The 21,006-nt window shown below is 44.8% G+C and overlaps 1 protein-coding gene across 3 annotated transcripts in view; it reads right to left on the bottom strand.

Moving 5' to 3' along the window:
- Positions 1 to 229: 229 nt before the first annotated feature.
- The window catches only part of MARK1 (microtubule affinity regulating kinase 1), a 110,041-nt gene continuing 89,264 nt past the window's right edge, over positions 230 to 21,006 (bottom strand). The window contains exons 14-18 of one of the 3 annotated variants that reach the window (XM_059413369.1): positions 14,644 to 14,744; positions 13,196 to 13,360; positions 12,048 to 12,299; positions 5,856 to 5,900; positions 230 to 2,363 (exon numbers count right to left, since the gene is read on the bottom strand). In XM_059413369.1, coding sequence (XP_059269352.1) covers positions 2,009 to 2,363; positions 5,856 to 5,900; positions 12,048 to 12,299; positions 13,196 to 13,360; positions 14,644 to 14,744 — 918 coding nt within the window. In that variant the 3' untranslated portion in view covers positions 230 to 2,008. The remainder of the gene's footprint in view (positions 2,364 to 5,855; positions 5,901 to 12,047; positions 12,300 to 13,195; positions 13,361 to 14,643; positions 14,745 to 21,006) is intronic. The other 2 variants (XM_059413370.1, XM_059413371.1) reach the window with 2 other exon arrangements.

Below are 21,006 nucleotides of genomic sequence, written 5' to 3'. Positions count from 1 at the left end.
AACCAACCCCTACCCTCCCACCGCCCCCCATCAGTTTCTATGATGGCTTTTTTTTTTTTTAAGTATTTTGATGCTAGGAATTCCTATAAAAAGAGTCAATTTTTCTTGTCATAATGACATTTTGAAAACCTACATAGTTCCACCCCCTGCCCACTAAATTTAGAACACATGAAATAAACTCCCCATACAGAATATTTTTGTGCCAGGAAACAGGTAATTCACATTCTGATAAAGAGCAGAAGACAAGTGCTTTATTATGAGAACTGTTCAAGTAAAATTTCAGTGTGCACCAGTGAAAGTGAATAAAGATTTGCATCAATTTTTCTGAATGAACACTAGGTTAAAAAGGGGGCTACACAGGGTCGTTGTTTTTTTGTTTTTTTTTTTTTCCAAACACCATCCTTTGCTAAGGCAAAAATACACTTCATTTTAGAACAGAACTGTTACAGAAGAAAGCTACGTCACAGTACAGTACAGAATGTAAAATTCACCCTAGTCCGGACGCCATTACGGAATGGCACGTCACCTACACAGGGAGCTTTCTGATGTAGGTTAGAATTACAGTATTTATCACAGCTTTATTCTCCTTTGAACTGATAAAATTTGAATACACTTTTCCATTTCTCAGGTGTGTGCAGATGGGGCCCATATGTTGATATTACAGTAATTACAACATTAAATAACATTGCACAGTCAACCTCCAAGGCTTATTCCGTAAAAAATAACAAGTATGAAAAGGTACCTTTCCTAGTGGTTTTACATCACATATATCACTAATTATCAAAGAAAAGGAGGCAAATGCCCAATTACAAAGCTGCACATTATAGGCATAACGATGTGGAATAAATACAAGAAATCTGGCAAAATAGTAAAAACAAACAGGTTACCTGGGAACAAACTCAACAACCACGTAAGCATAAATCAATAATGCACTGTTATAAATAGTAGGTTTTGCTCCAAAGTCTCCTAAGTACTTACAGATCTTACTGTGTCGGGGGTGGATGAAGAGGCTCGGAGGAGACAAGGTATCAATGTTCCAAACGCCAGTTAGTTCCTGAGTGGCATGATTCTTTAGCTAACGCATTGATCAACCCTGTAGGATGAGTTTGTGCTATGAGACGGTCCCGATATTACTCTATTTCCGCAATGACACTGCGGTATTCAGGAGGCAGCAAACCTAAGTGAAAGTTCACATTTATAATAGCCAGATGGAGTATTGATTCTTTTTAATTTTGCTGCTACATTTAGCAGTGGGCCAAAAACCACTTAGAAGTTTCAAAGAAATTTGATACAGGTTTAACTTTTTCCCCAGCACTTCTTAGATAGCTCAAGGCAAAGCAATGATTATTTCCATGTAGTTTATTTTAAAAACTCTAAGTGCCAACACTGTAAACATTTTGTATTTTCTCAGCTACACCTGGTCTGAGAGCAAAGATAAGCAGGAATAATTCTGTGTATAGTAAAGCTGATCTCTATTTATCAGCTTCTGGTTTAAATTTAAATAGGATTTAAAAATAATTTTTAAAAGTCCATGCTACAATTTTAAAGACTATTTCTGTGCACTTTTAATTCTGGACACAATTTTCAAAATTGCATGATGGAGGTAAGAATTTAAAAAACCCACCAGAATGTAAATAACAGGGAAGAACATCTCCAACTGAAAGCGTCATACACTTATGTGCAGAAATCTAGACAACTATACAAGTTCTTTAAGCAATCATCTGTTTTATTATACAACTCTATGAACAGAAAAATGAACAGAAATACACAAGATACTTACCTGTACATGTGAACCTACTTTTTTAGCTACAGATATTTCGTATACTTCACGCGGACTCTAGCCGTCCAGTCCCTAACTATGGAGGTCCTTATTGCATGAAGGGCGATTTCTACATGGTGGGGGAGCGTGGGAGACTCACAGGCCCATCGCGCTAGGCATTACCAATACATTCAAAACTGTACCTCATACGTGAATGTATCTTCCCTGATCCTGTAAATTTGAGTTTCTTTACAGCTTAAGCTCATTTGCTATTTTAGATGCGATGTTCTTAAAGGCAATAGATGTCCCCGATATTCGCTTGAAGCGGACCCCGTTCAGGGACAGGCGCGGCAACTTGCAGACCTCCATCTCCCACTGCACGAGGCTGTCCTGTCTGGCATCTCCGTGGACGCAGAAAAGCAAAAACCTCTCTTTTTGTTCATAATCACAGTTATTTGCATCTAACACTTTCCGGATTTCTCTCATCATGTCATTGGGGTCCATTGAACTGGTGGTCTTCATACTCCACGTGAAACGCAGAGAACGTGGCTTAGAATCTTTTCCCTCTTCCTTGTCTCTTTCTTTTGGTTCCCCTGACGTACTTCTAGAGGGAGAGGGCAGAGGGAGAGAATGCAAACACAAACCGCGTTCAGCAGAGAAATCAAAGCACACACGAAGCCTCAGCGGTCACCGCTCAGTCTAAACTACCCAATTCACAGACTGCCTTCAGGTAAATACAAATGTTTGCGTCATCTCGCTGTCCCCAAACAGACCCCGGGACGCCATCTGCCTCGGCCTTGTTTGTGGCAAACGAGTTTACAGCTGAAAGTGAAGAACTTAGCGCTTTGTCAGCTCCTCCATAATTTCTCTGTTTAACCTGCAAAAGCAGATGCTCCATTTCCTGTACCTATACACACACAGAAACCGCTACCATTCTCTTTACAAATACATATTTGTAAAAACATAGATTCCCCTTTTTCTCTACCTTTTTGGGGAGGAAAAGGACTGGGGACAAAGCTAGCAGTCATGGCGACAGAGGGCCTGTTCGCACCGCATCGTGCGGACCAACGGTGTTGCGTTGCGAGGGAAGGCGGTTCGCACCGCACGGGCGACGAGCCGGCGGGCCCGCTCGGGCTTTCGGCGCTTTGCTAAAGACGTCCTTAGCGGCGCCTGCGAGGCTCCACGCGGCCCACACCCCCACTCCTGCCTCCGACCCCCCATCTCCTCCCAGCTTCCTCGCTGCTCCCTCCTCTCGAGACGCACTGGCCTCCGTGCCGTGCTCAGGGCACAAGGGCCGTTCCTCAGGCTGTTCCTCCCTTCCTCCTGTCAGCGCTCGGCTCGACCAGCCTGGGGCACCCCCAGCTCCTCCCGGCTGGGCCACCCACCGCCCCGGCCCTGCTCTAGTGCTTCCTCTAGGGGCCTTGCTACATTCTCATCTACTGTATTTCCCTAATACACCAGCTGATGAGTTTAGCTATGACGGTCATTGTTTCCTGTCCGACTCTGCCGCTGGGCTGTGACTTCTGGGAGAGCCCAGAATCTCATCTGTTTTGCTCCCTGGTCTCTCTCAGGCCTCTAGGGCTGCGCTGGGCACACGGGAGCTGACCGACACGTTTGTTAAGGGAATCAACCTGACTGAACTGTCCGTATTGTAGGGCTCCCGTAAATAATATAGAACCAGAAAACCTATTTCAAATCATCCCAGAAAGGTAAAATAGATGATTTATGATTCAGAAGACCCTGTAATTAAGTTTGCGGAGCAATTTTCCAGATACAGATGTTGCAATTTTAACTTGTTAATTTAGCTCATTTATATGTGATTTAAAGAAAAAATGATAACCTTTGAAAGGAGTCTATAACCTATGATATGAACATTTTGTGTTCATGCATATGCTTTATGTCAGAATTAGGATATACTCGCACATATAGTCGTGTATGTGCATTTCTATGTGTACACTGCTATACACATTTTCTTCCTTATTCCTATGTACCTTAGCCCAAATCTCTGCAAACGATGCAAGTTTGAGAAAATCAGGAAAGAAAGAAGTAGAGAAAATGAACTTCTCAAGACTATTAGACAAATACGGGCAGTGTTTGTTTCACTATCTTCTCTCTCATTCTCTCTTGGCTCACGGACACTAAGCCACTGCATCGCAGGCCGCCCTGCGCCTGCAGATCTCCGGAGAGTCGTTTATCAGAACCACATGCCCAGCTCCGGTTATGGAATCGGCATGCCAGGGCTGGAAGGGACCCAGGAGACCACGTGATTGAACCCGCGTTTTAAAAACAGAACCGGTGGCTAGGAAACTCACAGTACTTTTCTAAGGTCATAGAGCTAATGAGCCGAAAAAACAAAGACCAGGAAGCCGTTTTTCTTCCATTCCACCAAGGTCATTTTTCTACATGTATCTCAAAGGTGTTTTCACTGGGAGTGGGAAACGTAGAAGGCTCCTGAAAATGCTAAGGCTACTTACGACAGCGAACATTTACTGGGCACTTACTAGGTGCCAGGAACTGTTGCAAGTGCCCAACATGCACTATTTACTCACTTACCCTAACAACTCCTGAGGTAGAGCAACTGCCCAAGGTCACACAGCTAGGCAAGTGGTGGGGCACGGCTCAAACCCCCAGGGTCTGGCTCGAGAGCCCCGGCTTTTCACCAGTGTGCCCCGCCACATCCCTGACAGAACAGGACCTCCTGCTCCATGCAGTTTCCTCAATTGTAGAATGGATACTTTTCACCAGGCTCTTGTGAGAACTGAATGACCGGCTACCGATAGGCAGTAGGCACTCACTAAGGTTGTTGAAAAGCAAAAAGAAAAGAAAAAAAAAAGAAAACTAACCCCAGTAATAAGGAAAGAAAGGGACCGCAGCCTTGTGAAAAGGACAGAGGACAGACAGGAAAGCTGCAGCGGCCACCCGTGGCACCCACTGTACTATCACGTGTCTCAGAGGGAAATTTCGTGGAAAGGCGGGATGAGACACAAGAGTCTCTGAAGCCGCGACTCAGGGAGGGGAGAGGCTACCCCAAACGTCCTTCCTGTTTATTTCACAGGCAGAAGGAAAGTCCGACTACTCGTCCTGCCTCCCCTTCCTCCGGCTGCCTGCCATGGGGACTCGGGCACCTAACTCAACAGAGAGACATTTCAACTACTGTGACCAAATATAGCAGCTTGCAAATAAATAAATAAATAAATAAATCACCTAGGAATGCTTGGTAAAGTCTTCCCAAGCTCATTATATTTTATATTTTAATTAATTTTAAGAGGTAGCAATTAAACTGGGGGTTGTGCTCAGCCGGTCAAAACTCGTTCTTGAATGAAGCTGAGGCATCTGTCCTACTGTGGAGGTGCTCGTCCAGGTTCTGTGATCTGTATGGGTCCTTTCAAGCTGGCGTACACGTCAAATAATTTAATGCCTTCCTTTCTTTGACTTCCCGTTTGTCAATATGAACACAAGTACTAACACACCATTGGCGTGGGTCTCGGACCCGCAGCACCAGCATCTCATGCAGTGACCCCCAACCCAACCTCAAACCCTGGGAGCGGGGCCCCCCACCTGATTCCGACTGGGCTTGCGCCGGGGCCCCCCCCCCCCCCCCCCCCCCCGCCGTCAGAAGGAACACACAGCCACCGCTGGATGCCAAAAACCACTGAGGGAGGCAGGGCGAGCGTCTGCAAATGTGGTCCACCACTGCACACTCACCTAAAATGTTCCTAATCTCAAACCTTCCTACATAATTTGGCCACCTCCGTATTCCGTGTTATCTAATTCCAGTTACATCATTTTAGTGAGAAAAGGATCAGTACATTTTAATCCATTAATTCTTCTGCTAGGACACATTTTATAGAACAGGAAGGCTACTTCTCTACAGAGCATACAAGTCAAAACAATGCTGAGAAAAGCAGACTTCAAGTGAACTCACACTTTGTTAAATGCTAGGCAACATTAAGCAAACCCATCCCGATATAAAAGCGTAAAATGCACATACTCTCTAGTTATTAGCTCTTAAGATTTATTAGGTCCTGCACGTCTTTCGAAAGCAAGTCTGCATAGACGGGGGCCTAGCAGCGAAGTATTGGTAGTGGCTCCTCACCTTGAGGTGTCTGTGCGGCCACTGGCTTCGCCTTCACTGGGATCCCTCAAAACAAAGTGGAGGTTGAGATTTAATGATAAGAGTGAAAAATAGACCAAGAAAACCCACATCTAAAATGATGTTAAAGTTAACGTGTTAAGCAAACTTCAGCACACTTTTCTGTTACTAGTCAGCCTCACACGGCTCTGCACGTTTGCGCTGTAAGCAGCGCAGCTGCCATTTTATTGAGCGTCTACTGGGTCTTGTCAGAGGAGATGCTAGATTGATGGTTTAGCATTTTTGCTTTTGTTTCTGTTTTTAAGAGGATCTTCCAATTCCCAGTCACAATTTTAAAGTCAGAATTTCTCTTTGGGTTGAGTTTAGTTCAATTTATAGTTAAAACTATTTAATAATTTTCAGCAGTGAGATCCAACTTTGTATTTGTTATAAATGTAATTCTAGTAGTCGCTCAATTTAGAAAATATATAACCTTGTTGTTAAAAATAAAGTTCAACATATCTCTGTTTCTACAAATAAGAACCAAGTTCAAATCAGCAATGAACTTAACTTCACATGTTACACTAGTGATTCATGCACACGATCAAACGTTACAGCAAACCGACAGCCTATCCAAGCAGGTGAGTCTAAAAACATGAGATCAATTAGGCAGAAACATTCATCTTACCTGGATATCGACCTGTGAAATAAAACCCGGAAAACTCTACTAATCGTCCTTCTGTTGAACGTCATTTATATTTTTGAAGTCTACTAAAATTTTAACTACTTTGTCATTTTCAAATGTAATTAAATCTTGACAGAGGAGCATCAAGTTAAACACCAATTTAGATGCATTAAGAGATGGCATGGGAGAGCAAAATACTATTAAATCGCTGGGAAGAAATAACCAACTCAAACTCAGAAGTTAATGTTTTCTTAATGTTTTCACTGTTCCAGGAACATTCATGTTATTTCTGTAAAGTGACTGCAGTGGGAATAAAATCAGGGCCACTTTCCTCATCTCCCAATGAGCGAATCATACCCACACCCCGACCTCTACGGCTTGAGCTGGAGGTTAGAGATACGAATGCCTTATGCATCTCAGGGTCTTTAACACCAGGCCTTTCTTGACAAACATGTTGTGCAAAACCCTTTTTCCTCTCTGAATCAAAAAGGACAGACAAGACAGATTCTTACAGTCAAATGGGGATTTCTTAAATTTCCAATAACTGGCATTTTCATTGGCAAGTGTAATAATTCAGTGTTAACTACACAAACCTATCTTTATGATAGCACATGGACGTATCTTTAAAAAAATAAAAAAGAACAAGAGCTGGAAATGCATATCATCGGGCACGTGCAGCCGTGCAGATGTCCTGGAGGGCGGCCCATCGGCGGGAACGAAGGGCAGTGAGGCAGCTGCTCTAACAGAAAGGGGCGTGCGTCTCCCCGGGCTTGTGTCCGACTTCTATTTCGCCGGCTAAGTGGCTGTTAGTAGACACCTATTCCGCAGCTGCCGAACTTGAAGCATTAGGAATGAGGCTCTACTTCTCCTGTTCTCACTGTTGAAACAGCCACAGACTCAGCATGTCTTCCCATCCCCTCATTCCTGCCGTCCTGGAAGCCGACAGAAACACCCACTTGAAGAGCGTCTGCCGCGTGGCAGTGGCTTCACCTAGTCCAGCCGCCCCGAGGGAGGCAGCTGGGGAGATACAGAGCCCGCGGGCTGTCGGAGCACATGCAGGGCAGCACGGCTCCCCGACACTGAACACTTATAAAACACAGACAAAAGTGGCCATCTATCTTATGCACAGCAATATATACTCAACTGACCTAATTTGGTTATTCCCTAATAAGAGAGCACTGTGGTTAAAAAATCATTAAGGTTGGGGCGCCTTGATGGCTCAGTGGGTTAAGCCTCTGCCTTCGGCTCAGGTCATGATCTCAGGGTCCTGGGATGGAGCCCCACATCAGACTCCTTGCTCAGCGAGGAGCCTGCTTCCCCCCACCCCCGCCTGCCTACCTGTGATCTGTCAAATAAAATCTTTTTAAAAAATCATACGGTTTGCTACAATCTCCAGTTTGTATAGTAGTTCAATGGAACTATCCAAACAAACAGTTCTCAATGCTATTTAAAAGGGTTTTTTTTTTAGGCTTTTGAAATAGTATTTCTACACCCTCCCTGATAGAGTACTCTAGTGTAAGTCACTTTCCTAATTGGAAAGTTCTTTCCTAAGACCAGAAAACAACTCTCTCACGTGGCATCTCAGCATACAGCCTTTTTACCGGCCAAGGAGAACTTAACGGGCTTCCTCTTTGTAACAGTGGTTTTCGAGTACACGAGTGATTAACTCCAGATTACTGTTTACCCTTCCCTTCCTAAAGTTTAACAACCCAAATTTTCTTATGTTTTCCCCTATAACATCTTATCTTTTCCTCTTTTTAAGCATCTAGTGGCACATCAACTCAGTCGGCGCTAAAGCTGGCGAGGTGTTGGGGCTGTCCCTGTTGACATCACCCCATAAGATGAGGTCTGGTGGGGGTGGGGGCAGCTTGTAGCCAGACAACCCCGTGACATCACCAGGAGGCCGCTGGTCACTCAGGGGCCAGTGTGGGTCACAGGGAAGTGAGGAAGGCAAAGGGGACAGACAGAAAGGGAGGGCTTGAACTCAGGATGGTCTTAAGAAGAGACAAGTGGGAAGGACGGACAATCTGGGAACTGGGGTGAGAATGATAAACAATAAGGCTAGAATAGCTCCTGAACATCGGGAAATTCTCCCAGTTCCCTCCAGGCCTCCAACCTCCCGCAAAGTTCAATATACTGAGCAACAGTTAGATCCACCGCACTTCGGTTTGCTGGCGGCTGAGAACGCCGCAGTTCGGTCCTGGTACAGAAACCAGCGCTCCGCGTGTGCTCCTGCACGGGGCCGTGCGTGCGGCCCACACACCCTCTGCAGCTGCGCAGGCGACACGAGGGAAGACCGTGCCCGGCAGCGAGCACACACGCACTCGTAAAGCCAATGCTGTTCACGTGGTGACAAGTGACCTCCGAGGAGAACTGGCAATTTTTTCTTTTCTCTAACCAAATCCTCAATTAATTAAAAATATGTCAAAAATTAAAAGACAAAAAAATCCTACCAAACTGCCAACAAAGGATAGCAAACAACTTCTACCCTGGCCTCTTCTCCCCGAGCTGCCCCTCAAAAGGCTCTAATGAAACGATACTGTTCAGAAGTTAAGAAAGGCATCGTGGAACTTTGGAAATGTTCCTGTTGGCTCCTCTCAGAGGCCAGCTCGGCCACCCTGAACCCTCAGAGGACTTTCTATTTCAGGGCCTGCTTCCTTCAGAACACTTACCGGGACTGACTGTGACCTTATCTGTTTACTTCTAAAATCGGTCTCCCACACTATTCAACCACTCATTCCACACATGTGTGAATGCCACGTCACGTGTCGCTGCGGGCCCTCAACACGCAGCAGCAGATTCAACGGAGAACAAACAGGTAAAGTGGGGTGTGTGTGTGTGTGTGTGTGTGTGTGTGTGCGCGCGCGCACGCAATGCAATGGTTTCAGGTAGTGTTAGATGCTACAGAGAAAAACAAGGCAGAGAGAGGGCCGCTGCTAGAAGAGGCAGTGATTGTAAAGAGGGAATGGAGGAAGGGCTCGCCGGGGAAGGGACACTCCAGCAAAGACCCAGATGAGTGCAGAAGCAGCCAGCTGGGCAGCTGAGGGGATGGGGGAGGGGGAGGGCGGGCGGAGAGGTTCCAGGGAGAAGGAGCCGCAAACACAAAACCTTGCACGGTGAGCCCCGGTGTGTGCGAGGACACTCAGCCGCCCCATGTGGCCGGCGTGTGACCAGCGACGGGCGTGGGGAGAAGATGAGGTCAGAGCAGAAATGGCCAGGCCACTGGAGGCCTCCAAGGCCACTGTGCGGGCTTCGAACTGTGTTCTGAGTGGGATAAAAGCAAGCTGAGGGCTTTCAAGTGCGGACAGGCCCTGCTGAGCACAGACGAGGACAAGGCAGAAGTGAGGAGGGCTGTTAGCAGGCAGGAGACGGGCAGTGGGTTCGGTGACAGAGGCTGCGGTGGGAGTGACTGAAGAAGCTCCGTCTGGGAGAAGCTGGGAAGGCAGAGCCAACACCAGCGGCCAGCAGCCTGGCGCGTGGTCTGAGAACTAGAAGGAAGGTGTCCCCATTACCTAATGTGGTGAAGAAGGAGGGAGGACCGGTGTCGGGGGGCGGTGGGGAGGTGGATTTTGGACACAGTCTGTCTGGGAGTCTATGCAGCCATGTGGAGAGGCTGCATAGACAACCGGCTACGGGAGTCTCTAGTTCAGAGGTGCGACCTGGGAAAGACACAGGTTTGGGAGCTGTTCACGTAAGACGAATGTAAGGTCGTCGGCCTGAATGAGATCCACAAGAGAGTGAGGACGGCCAGAGAGGAGAGCCTGTCCGGAGCCCAAGCCCTGGGCCAGTCTGGTCCTTCGAGGTGAAGGGGAAAGACAAGGGAACCTGCAAAGAACCAGCAAAATGGCTGGAGACGGACAGCTGGCGAGGTGGGAGGAAGACCAAGGGCCAAGCGACAAAACGTGTGCAGGGCGCCACGCGGTGTGGGAAGTGCTCCTGGGAAGGGGCTCCCTCCGTCTCCCTCGCGGCTGGGCAGCGGCACCAGCAGGTCGTCCCAGGTCCGTCACGTGGCTCCACGGCCATCCTCCATCCCAGGCTCCCAACAGACTTTCTCCCTGCCACGTTCTTGCTCCGACACTCTGTCCTAACCTCTTCTCCAGGGCTCTTGACTATGCTTCCTCTAGAATCTATGCTTTCATCGCAAAGTAAAGAGAAATATGTTACACGTTGCTTTAATGTACAACTAATAATTGAGCTTCTTGACTCAAAACCATCCTCCTTCACTTCAAAATTAATCCTGCCTTAGCCATGACTAATTAATCCTGGCTTTGAGTGGTCAGCCAAATTCCACCCACCAGAAACTACTGCGGATCCGACCAGGACCTTGAAGACGGTCAGACAGCACTGACTGCCCTGCTGACTCTGTGGTGAGCTTCGTTCCGGCTCTTTCTCTCTCCAGGTGTCATGCTGCGTGGTCGCTGCCCACAGGGTACAACATCACCATTGATACGGTTAGAAATCAATCTTGCACTTGAGCATTTAAAGTTTTAAATGCAGCTGGGTAGCTTGGGTAAACTGTCCATGAATAGCTCCAAGAAAAGGCGAGAGACTAAAGCTGCTGCTTCTCTTTGCAGCAAACGCTCTCTGAAATCCTAAAACACTAATAACCTGGATAATTAAGTATTTAATTAATGTTTTTTTAAAGCATGTATAATAATTTCCTCCCTGGAATTTCTACCTCCTCAAACCACTCTGTGGTATGGAGCTTTAGCTGTCCCCCACCCCCGTGGACAGTGGTGCCTTCCTCTGGCCTCGCATTCTGTGGCATGCGTTCTGCTCGCTATCACGCTATCCGCTCACACGTCTGCCCCTTCCAGGACTGCAGGTGTCTGGAGCACACAGATGTGGTCTTACTCATCTTTGTGTCCTGCTTGGCACCTAGCACAGGGCTTTGTACGTGCAGAATTTTGCAGGCTTTCAGGGGGACCTGATCATAGATCAAACAGACATCCACCTGCATCGCGTTCAGCGACTTCCGTCATCAATGCGTCAGGGAACTTTTGAGAAGAGCACAACTCTGTTGGATTAGAAGTTGACTATACTCGGACTCATTCTGTTTCTGCTGGGTTTTGGTGTTAAGCTTCTATGATGTTAAATTCCATAAGTGATCCATGGGACTCCCAAACAGAGGCTTGTTTCACAAGGAAGGAAAAAAGGGGTAAACTACACATTATTAGTGAGTGATTGAAAAGTAATCTGAAAAAATATTACTTGAAGGACAAATGGAAACTCATTATTTCCTTTTTTTTTTTTTTAAATCAAGGCATTTGAGTAGGAGATAATCTGTTAAACGTATTTTTGATGTTTCCACTCTCTCCACTCTCTTTTACAGAATTTAACAATTCCTATGTTGCCCATTTTTTTTCTCTGTCTCAGGGAAAAATACATCATGTCCTCCTTGATTTTCTTCTTCAAACTTCGGTCAAATGCCATGAAACCATTTTGGAAGATCACAGGAAAGGTGAAAGAAAAAACCGAGTCACCTTTGCAATTCCTCGAGGAAACAACCACCACCGCACATCGGTACTGACCTGCGAACGAATTTGGATGTGATTTTGCTTATTATACCCGTGGATGTCCCCCTCCTGGCGTGTGCGAAGGCTCCGGGCTCGTGCGAGGGGGAGGCGGGTGGCCCGTTGTAGGCGGCGCTGCGACGCTCCCGCAGCTGCTCCCCGTGGAAAGTGCTGCGGCTTGAGCTGCCCCGGGGGAAGCGGGTGCGGTCCGGGGTGCTGGCGCTAATACTGTGAGCAGAGGGGGAGGCAGCAGGCACTCTCTGTGTCGCACTGTCGGGACAAATTAGGTTAGGTTATTCGGAATGGTGACTGAGAAAGCTTTCACTCATTCTAAATCTACCAAAACAAAACAACAAAGCAAAACCAAGAACTACCAAGAACTTGCCACGGCTACCTTCCCTAGGCCCTGCTTCACCTGCTCCCATTAGAGATGCACAGGGGTCACCGCACTGAGGGGAGAGGGACGACACTTCAGTTCAAAACGAAACGCCTTTTAGAGAAATATGATGAAGTTATTGAAACAGGGATCCAAACACTTCAGAATTTAAACCACTCGGGACTGTGGAACACGAATGTTCTTCATCAAAAGGCATCTGAATAGAACCATTTCGTATTCACAGTGCAGGCCTGGGGGACAATGTGAGGCTCCGTGACCCCACTGATGTAAGTAACCCTTTAACTAACAATGCTTCTGAACTTCAGAAATCCTAACATAGACAAATACTGGAAAAATGGACATATCATTTTAAACCTAAAAGGGTTCTTTGAGATCATCTGTTTCCCTGATAGAGAAAAAAAAAGTCAATTTCATTAAAAAAAAAAAGTAACTGGCAGCATCTAGGGTTACCCAGAGGTCTCCATTCCCAGTCTCTTGTAGCTCTGTTTTTACACCATAAAAATTCAATTTACCTGAATGATAAATGGGGCAGCAATCCTTTATAGGTGGATTTAAAACAAAATCTTTAAAGAAAATTCCTTTAGGAAATGATTTAAATCATATGCAACATTTTTGAAAACAGGTAGGGTGTGGTGTGTTTATGTTCTAATTCAACTTTTCCCCCTGCTACAGACACTGAATCTTCCTGGAACGCTCTCGATGTGATGGTGCTTATCGTATATTTTTGTAAGCCGCTATGTTCGGATACGCAATGCACCCAGCACGTTACCCGGGCCGGTAAGCTTCAGAGCCGTCTTTAATGGTTGGCAGTGTGACTTTAATAGGATGGCCAGAAGTGGACATGGACTTCTGGTGGCGGGGTCGTGCTGAGGGGATGGTGGGAGCCACAGCAGAGCCTGCAGAGGATATGCTACTGGCGGACATCTCCGTAAGGCTTTCGACAGAAAACAGTTGAGAAGACCATAGAAATGTAAAAGAGAAGAGAAATGGCAGTTTACTTAAATTTAAGAGATAGATTTTTAAAATCTAAATTGACTACACCTTTCATGACTGAGACACTTAAAAGAAATTAAATTAGTGGCATTATTAGTGACTAACCAATATTCTTGCCAAAAAACGTACAGAGTGAATTTACCACTACCTTCCATGGAAAAGATCCTGTACATGCTTGCTCTGTGACTGTGAATCTGAGAAGGACAATGAAATTACTCTCATGATCTGAGACCTTTTTCACTTTCCAAGAGCCATCGTTTGGCGGAACGTGTTGCTGTGGTTTGTTGTCCCTTACACAGTAAGAATTCATAATTACGACAAATACTGTCTCTGGAAACATCATGAGAACACTTTCAGCTCGTTCTACTCATCAATTAACTGTGGTACGTTAAAGGAGCTGCAGATCAGGACTGAGGAAGGGAGAAGGAGTGAAGTCAGAAATCAGTCCCCAAGTCCTTTTCTAGCTTAAAGGATCTTAGGTGCGAGGGAGATACATTTACCTCTGTACGCTCCATAATCACACTTACTTCACATGTCTATTATTTGGGAGGGAGCAAGTGTTAAGCATAGTCTGTCCCATCCACTGACATGACGACGGATGGAGCGAAGACCAGAATTTTATGAGAACAGGCTCCCTGCCCTTTTGTACTATATATAGATGAAGAGTCCTTAAAACTCACAAGGAAAAGCAGCTAAATTTTAAAAATAATAAACATACTATGATTTGTCCTTATTTAAAATAAAACATATTGAGGTTTCCATGGTTCTCAATGATCGGCTAAAACGGCCACATTTCTTTAAAGGAAGGAAAAGGAGACCTCCATGGTTTGGACACGACAATGGCGTGACGGGAGGGGGAGGGGCGAGGAGGGAAGGCTAAAAAAAAAAAAGTAAAGTAAAAGATAAAAAGGAAGCAGCAGGTATATAATAAGACAAATTAAGACGATCAGGTCAGGAGGGGATAATCTGTTTTAGCACACCGAAATATTTACTACCAGGCTTCACGCGGCAGCCAGAGCACAGGTTAAGAGATTTACCGTCCGTTTTCCCTCAGCACGCTCCCATCCTGGTACAGAAGGGGAGACGCCTTAGCGAGAACGGCTGGCTGCAGCTGTAGCCTCTAGCAGTCCCCTTGCTCTTGACCCATGAGCTACAGGTGTTCCAGCAAGAGCAGTAATGCACGACGACAGCGACGCGGGCCGCACGTGACGCAGTGACAGTTACCTGCTGTCCTTTCCATTCTGCAGTGCCGCGTACCGATCTGTGGTCCTCTCGCAGACATACGTGTTCCTTCTTGCCATGCTACCTCCCGGATATACATTGCTCTTTGAGAAGGAAAAAAAAAAAATCCATCTTAATATTCTAACTGTAGCTGTGGAAAGTCAAAGAAATGAATTTAGGAGGCAAAGGACTTTGGAAAAAAAAGAAAAAAACCCCGTCGTAGAATGTTCATTTGTCAGACCTTACATGACCAAGCTAATCTCACACCAGTCTCTCTCTCAGTTACACGGCAGGAGTGACAGGCAAAGCACGACAAGCTCATGATGGTTTTTTAGCTTGTCGTCCTGCAGCAGCAGTGAGCAGCTGTTTGGAAGCAATGAGAAAGCGATTTTTATTTTCTCCCCTATAAGCTGGCGGTAGGGAGAAGGGCAGGGGAGTGGTACAGGCAGCTCTGTGGGGCCAGGAGCAAGAGACGACGCCACAAGAAATACAATCACAGACCGGAAACCTGCGGCAGTGACAGCGGTGGCCCCCACAGCTTGCAGGCTGCCACTCTTCACTTGCTCCCGGAGCCCCCACAGCCCACGGTAACGTTAAGGAGACGCGGTCTCCCGGGTCAGAGGCGTGCCCGGCTGCGGCCACCAGCACCAATGGCATGCCGGGCCTCGGAATACTCCCTCACTGCAGGTTTAGGCCAGGAGGCAAGCCAAGTGTGAGCAGCTCCGGAGCAAAGAGAATAAGCGAAGACAGAAAGCATCTCCTTACCACGCACACAACCACTGATCTGGAACCTCCGCTGCTGTGCCTGCCAAAGTCTTGACTAGTTACCAGTACTAAACCATATGGGTATGATCTCCAAATGGGACGCATGTTCTTTTGTTTAATCCTTACTCCAACAGAAAAAAAAAAATTCCCTATTCCTGGCTAATTTGGCTTTCACTGTTCTCTGAAACAAATAACGAACTTAAAATTTGTTGAATCATAAGAGCTAGGATGTCTCGACTAAGTTTGGAGGAGAAAAAAAGCCTCCTATAAACAAAATTGTTTAAGTGCAGATTTCAAACTTTTCAACAGCCTAGGTTCCTGGATGGAAGGAAATTTGTCACCATTTACATAAAAAACACAAAAGCGGGGCACCTGGGTGGCTCAGTGGGTTAAAGCCTCTGCCTTCGGCTTGGGTAGTGATCCCAGTGTCCTGGGATTGAGCCCCTCGTTGGGCTCTCTGCTTGGTGGGGAGCCTGCTTCCCTCCTCTCTCTCTGCCTGCCTCTCTGTCTACTTGTGATCTCTGTCAAATAAATAAATAAAATCTTAAAAAAACCCACAAAAGCTTTAAAAGTGTGGTAGCAGAAGAGAGTAAGATCATTAAGAACATTTTTTTAGACACTGTCCACGTTAAATGAAGGCAAAGAAGCCAGTTTATTCTGGAGAGATCCATTATGAAACTAGCTTGTGGCAAGTTCTTAAACTTCTTTTAGATAATTTCATTGTTTTGGCTAAACTGCCATCTGAGTAACCTAACCATGAACAAATTCCTGGCCAATTCCTTCTGGTCACTTGCAGTAACACTACTTTGCTTCTCAAAGTGCGACGGGTGACCAGTTTCTCTTTCAAGACTGCCTTCCGGGTTCGCCGTTCTCCCGCACCACCTCCCTTCCATTGTCCCTTGGCTGCCAGCGACACTCAGATGGAGCACCCCCGCCCCCGGGAAACAGGGCCTAGGATCATGTAAAAGTTGCAGAGCACAGTCTCGCTGACCCCATGTGACAGACGTGCATCTATAAAATTAACTTTTAGAAGTGGCCTTCAGGGAGGCTCTGTTTAGGATCTAGGGACTAGATCTAAAACCATCCTCGCGGACCCCTGAACTCTGGGCTTGGAAACTGTCCTAAAGTGGATGTACACATTTTTCTGATTTTCCCAAGAAACCAGGCCTGTGTAGACAACTTCTCTGGGCCCATTTCATACTAACGTGATTTTATATAATTATACTATGATTATTAGGAAAATGTTTTATACTATAATTATGGCACTCTCAGCCTAAGTCTCCCAGAAAGAAGTATCTCCTTCCCTTTGTTTTTTTTTTTTAAAGAAGGGGATTGATAGTATTTTTTACAGGATGCAAAATCTTGTAGTTTTTCTTATTTACATATGTGATAAATAATATTGAAAAACAAATTTACAAGTTTTATTGTCTTTTTGATGAAGGAATAACGTAATATATTTGCAACTTCAAAACTCAACATCTGGCCTCCGAGTTTCTAGGTTAGCCAAGAGCTTACCATCGACTCCTACATGCAAGATTTCTGGATGGGAATTTCTCGAAGGCAAAAATACTAAGTTTGTTCTTCCTGCGTATTACTGTGGAAAGACCCCTAAGGTCTCGCACAAATAGAAACACTCCCATCATTTAGAGTCTGTAATGTAGTGGGTGAGAACAATAGAAGAGATGATCACCAACAAATTTCACCAAGCAACGACTACATCTAGTAACTACTTACCTCAGAACTCCCCCCCAACTGTCGTCATCACCCTTAAGTCACACAGTAGACTACTGTTAAGTCATACTGTCAACAGAATCATACTTAGAAATAAGAGCTTTTACCATTGATTGAAAAAGGTTCCTGATTTTATAAACATTAAATGCACTGTTGAACTATATCATCTACTAACTTCTCTATCCCTCTTTTCCATCAGAAAGTAAAAAGCCATCAGACGGGAGGTGGCTAGGGTTAGATAGGTGATGGGGATTAAGGGGGGCACCTGTGATGAGTACCACGTGTTGCGTGGAAAAAAAAGTGAAAACCCACATCATCCCATTAGAGTGGATTACATATTTTCTATTATACTCCATTTATAGACAAATAATAGAGTCACTGGTAAAATGTTTTTTTTTAATTAATATTTTATAATACGACAGAGCCTGGATTATAAATGCTCAAATTCCTTTCTTTTAGACATTACCTCAAAGAAAAGAGATTAAAGCTGTGTATTTGGCTTTTGTACTTTGGGGTCAGCAAACTTTTTCTGTGAGGAGTCAGATGACAAACATTTTACACTCCGCAGGCCGCGCCATCAATGTCACCCGTAGTCTGGGAAATGCAAATTAAAAACAAAAGGGTATACTTTTTTGTTTTTTTGCCCCTCAGGCAAAGACTTTTAAAGATCAATAATATCCAGTTGTTGATAAAGCTTGTGGAGATATAATGACTCTCTGATTATTCCAACCATTAAAATTACCTTGGCAGTATTTATTAAAAATTTAAGTGAGCCTATTCCAAGGATACACACAGAGCCAGGAGTGTCCATTAGCACAAGTTAGTGCCGTGGCTCTGGAGAGGGCATGGGAGCGAGGGTGGAGGCTTACACACTCCAGGGGACCACGGGCCACACGGACTGAGGAGGGGGGTGAGCCACCTGAGGTAAACGTGTCACCCAGAAACCAGATTCTGAGAATGTATATAACAGAAATGCAATAATAACCTAAGTGTACGAGAACAAACTTCCTGAAAAACTGAAAACTCTGAATATTCCACAAATAGCTGAAAAATTATGATAGCACGTCTATTAATACAGAGGAAATAAGGCGCTGGTCTTAAGAGGAGATCTAAGTGTTCTGATGTAAAAGGACCTGATAATATTATTTGTGAGAAAAATTAAAATGTAACAGGGTATGATCTCATTTTACGAAAAAATAAATCCTGTATGTACATATATATTCATTTATGTTTTCTTTAAAAAGGAGATTCTATGAAGGAATTCATCCCAAACGACAACACTAGTTATATAGGAAGGTGAGACTAGAAGGTAAGGGATGGGAAAGGGTCAACTATTAATTTTTACCTGAGATGCTTCTAAACTGTTAAAATTAAACAAGATATATTATTTTGGTTTCTCATATTGTCAAAATTAACACAGCAAATTAAGATAAATTTCGTACTAAGTGGCTCAGAACAAAATTTCTCTACCAGAATCTCCAGGCTTATATTTTTATTTCTTAAAGATGATAACTACGAGTGGCATAATTAACTGGAATTTAAACCAAGGTCTTGGTTTTCATACTTCTTTAAGTTCATAAATATGCTGGGAACAGCCACTAAGTGCCTCAGCACTACTGGTTCTGAGGAAGCTACCATGTCCACGTACAACGCGAGATTATAAGTAAGGGGAGATAAGGTTTACATGGGGAAGCAACAGGGAATGATACAAGACTGCGTACAACGAAGGGCTAAGAGATGTGCTACAACAATCAGAAAGACTGATGAGATCTGGAGCTTTCAGTCACAGAAGGCTCGACCCAGGAGATGGGGCTTGAAGCGATCTGCAAAAATGGCATTTTCATAATGGGGGGGGGACCTTCAGACAAGAGCAGCACATAAAAAGAGGGGTAGAAAGAGGCAGCTGAGTACGTCCCTGGGAAACTAAGACCAGCCTGAGATGAAGGACAGCAAGTGGCACCAAACAGGGGACCAAATTCTTTCTTTCTGCATGGTGGGGTAATGATGCCCCAGAAACTGTCCTCTGGCTAATGTTTAGATAAAGGAAAATGATGGCCTGCCTAGGAAAATTACTTTTCTAAGTGAGGTCTCAGACTCTGTGAAGTTGGCAGGTAGAGGGGGTTGTCTTTACCAGTTCTGAAAATGGGTATGCACACCCATTTCAGAGTCTAGGAGGCGATAATCAAATCCCATATTTTTAAAAAAGATATGGTTTCAATGAACTACATAAAACAGTGGGTGCTTGGGAGTTGAACTCAGTTGCAACTAAGGTTGTGTTAGGCTTTCTGGTTTTTTTTTTTCCTTTTCTTTTCCTACTTTCCATAGGCTCAATCATATTTTTTTCTTCTGTTAGTTTAAAAGTTATAGATTCTATTTTTATTCTTACGTTGTTTGCCCTTAAGTCCCTGAACTCATGTGTGCTTAGCGCTAGTGAGTTTTTAAACTTACCGCACTCTCCCCATCTTCTGTGAACAAGGCGTACGCTCTTCTTCCTTTAACACCCCACCCCTACTTCCTAGGTAGTGTCCAGAACACTGGTCCTAAATTTTCATTATTTTTTCCTTTTTTTAAAGATTTTTATTTATTTATTTGACAGAGAGAGATCACAAGTAGACAGAGAGGCAGGCAAAGAGAGAGAGGGAAGCAGGCTCCATGCTGAGCAGAGAGCCCGATGCGGGCCTCGATCCCAGGACCCTGAGATCATGACCTGAGCCGAAGGCAGCGGCTTAACCCACTGAGCCACCCAGGCGCCCATATTTTTTCCTTTTTTTTTTGCGTATGCTACCACATACATACCTGAATAACTTATCTGATCGTTTTCAACTCCATATATTTTATGGCACCTCTCCAGATCCACTTCTCTTCTTGTAAGAGCGCAGCGCTCCTCAAACCATACAGTGCTAACAAATGAGTCCCTATGTAGTAAGACTGGACGTATTTTACGCCAAAGAGTGTGCTTATCATACCTTCACATTTAAATGACAGTTAGGCTAGATATAAAATTCTGGGTTCAATGTGATTTTCTTTGAGTGCTTAAAAAATACTGTTCCATGTATCTCCCTGAATCCATGTTACTGTTGAGTAATTTGAGGTCAGTCTTAATTTTGTTCCTGTTAAAGGTCATCTGCTGTCTCATCCTGGAAACCTTCTAGAAGATTTGTTTTTGGCGTGTATATGTTCCACTTTAATGGGTGCAGGAGTAGGTTTTTCTTCTGGCTTTCTGAGTCTTATTTATTTATTTGAAAGAGTGAGTGAGCAAGGGGTGGGTGGGGCAGAGGGAGAGAGAGAGAAAAAAATCTCTCACAGAGCCTGATGCAGGGCTCAAGCTCATGACCCTATGATAATGACCTGAAACCAAGACTTGAAGCTTAACTGACTGAGCTACCCACAGCCCTCTGAATCTTTCTAAGTTTTTTCATCTTTCCTTGTTCTTACTTGTTCAAGTATTTCTTCCCCTTCACTGTGTGCTCTTTCCCTTCTAAACTCCTATTATCCAGATGTTTCCAATTCTACTTCTATCCTTAGTATATCTTAGTTTTTTCTTTTGTATTTTCTTTTTATTCTTTCCTGCTGTTTTACAAGAGAAGGCTCCAATCTATCTTCTAGCTCCCATTATATAATTTCTACAGTTTGCCGTTTTTTTGTGTTTAAGATTTATTTATTATTTTTGAGATAGAGTGTATGCACACAAGTGGGAGAAGGGGCAGAGGCAGGGAGAGAGAGTAAGCAGACTCTCCGTTCAGCAGGGACCCCAACGTGGGGCTCCATCCCAGGCCTCCGAGATCATGACCTGAGCCGAAATCCAGAGTCGGATGCTCAGCCGACTGAACCATCTGGGCGCCCCTACAAATTTGCTGTTTTGAGTGAATA

The sequence above is a fragment of the Mustela nigripes genome, chromosome 10 (genome assembly GCF_022355385.1).
Source record: "Mustela nigripes isolate SB6536 chromosome 10, MUSNIG.SB6536, whole genome shotgun sequence".
In the NCBI taxonomy this organism is placed as follows: Eukaryota; Metazoa; Chordata; class Mammalia; order Carnivora; family Mustelidae; genus Mustela; species Mustela nigripes.
Note: the sequence above shows the minus strand (reverse complement) of the source record. Positions and strands in the feature narration are given on the sequence as shown.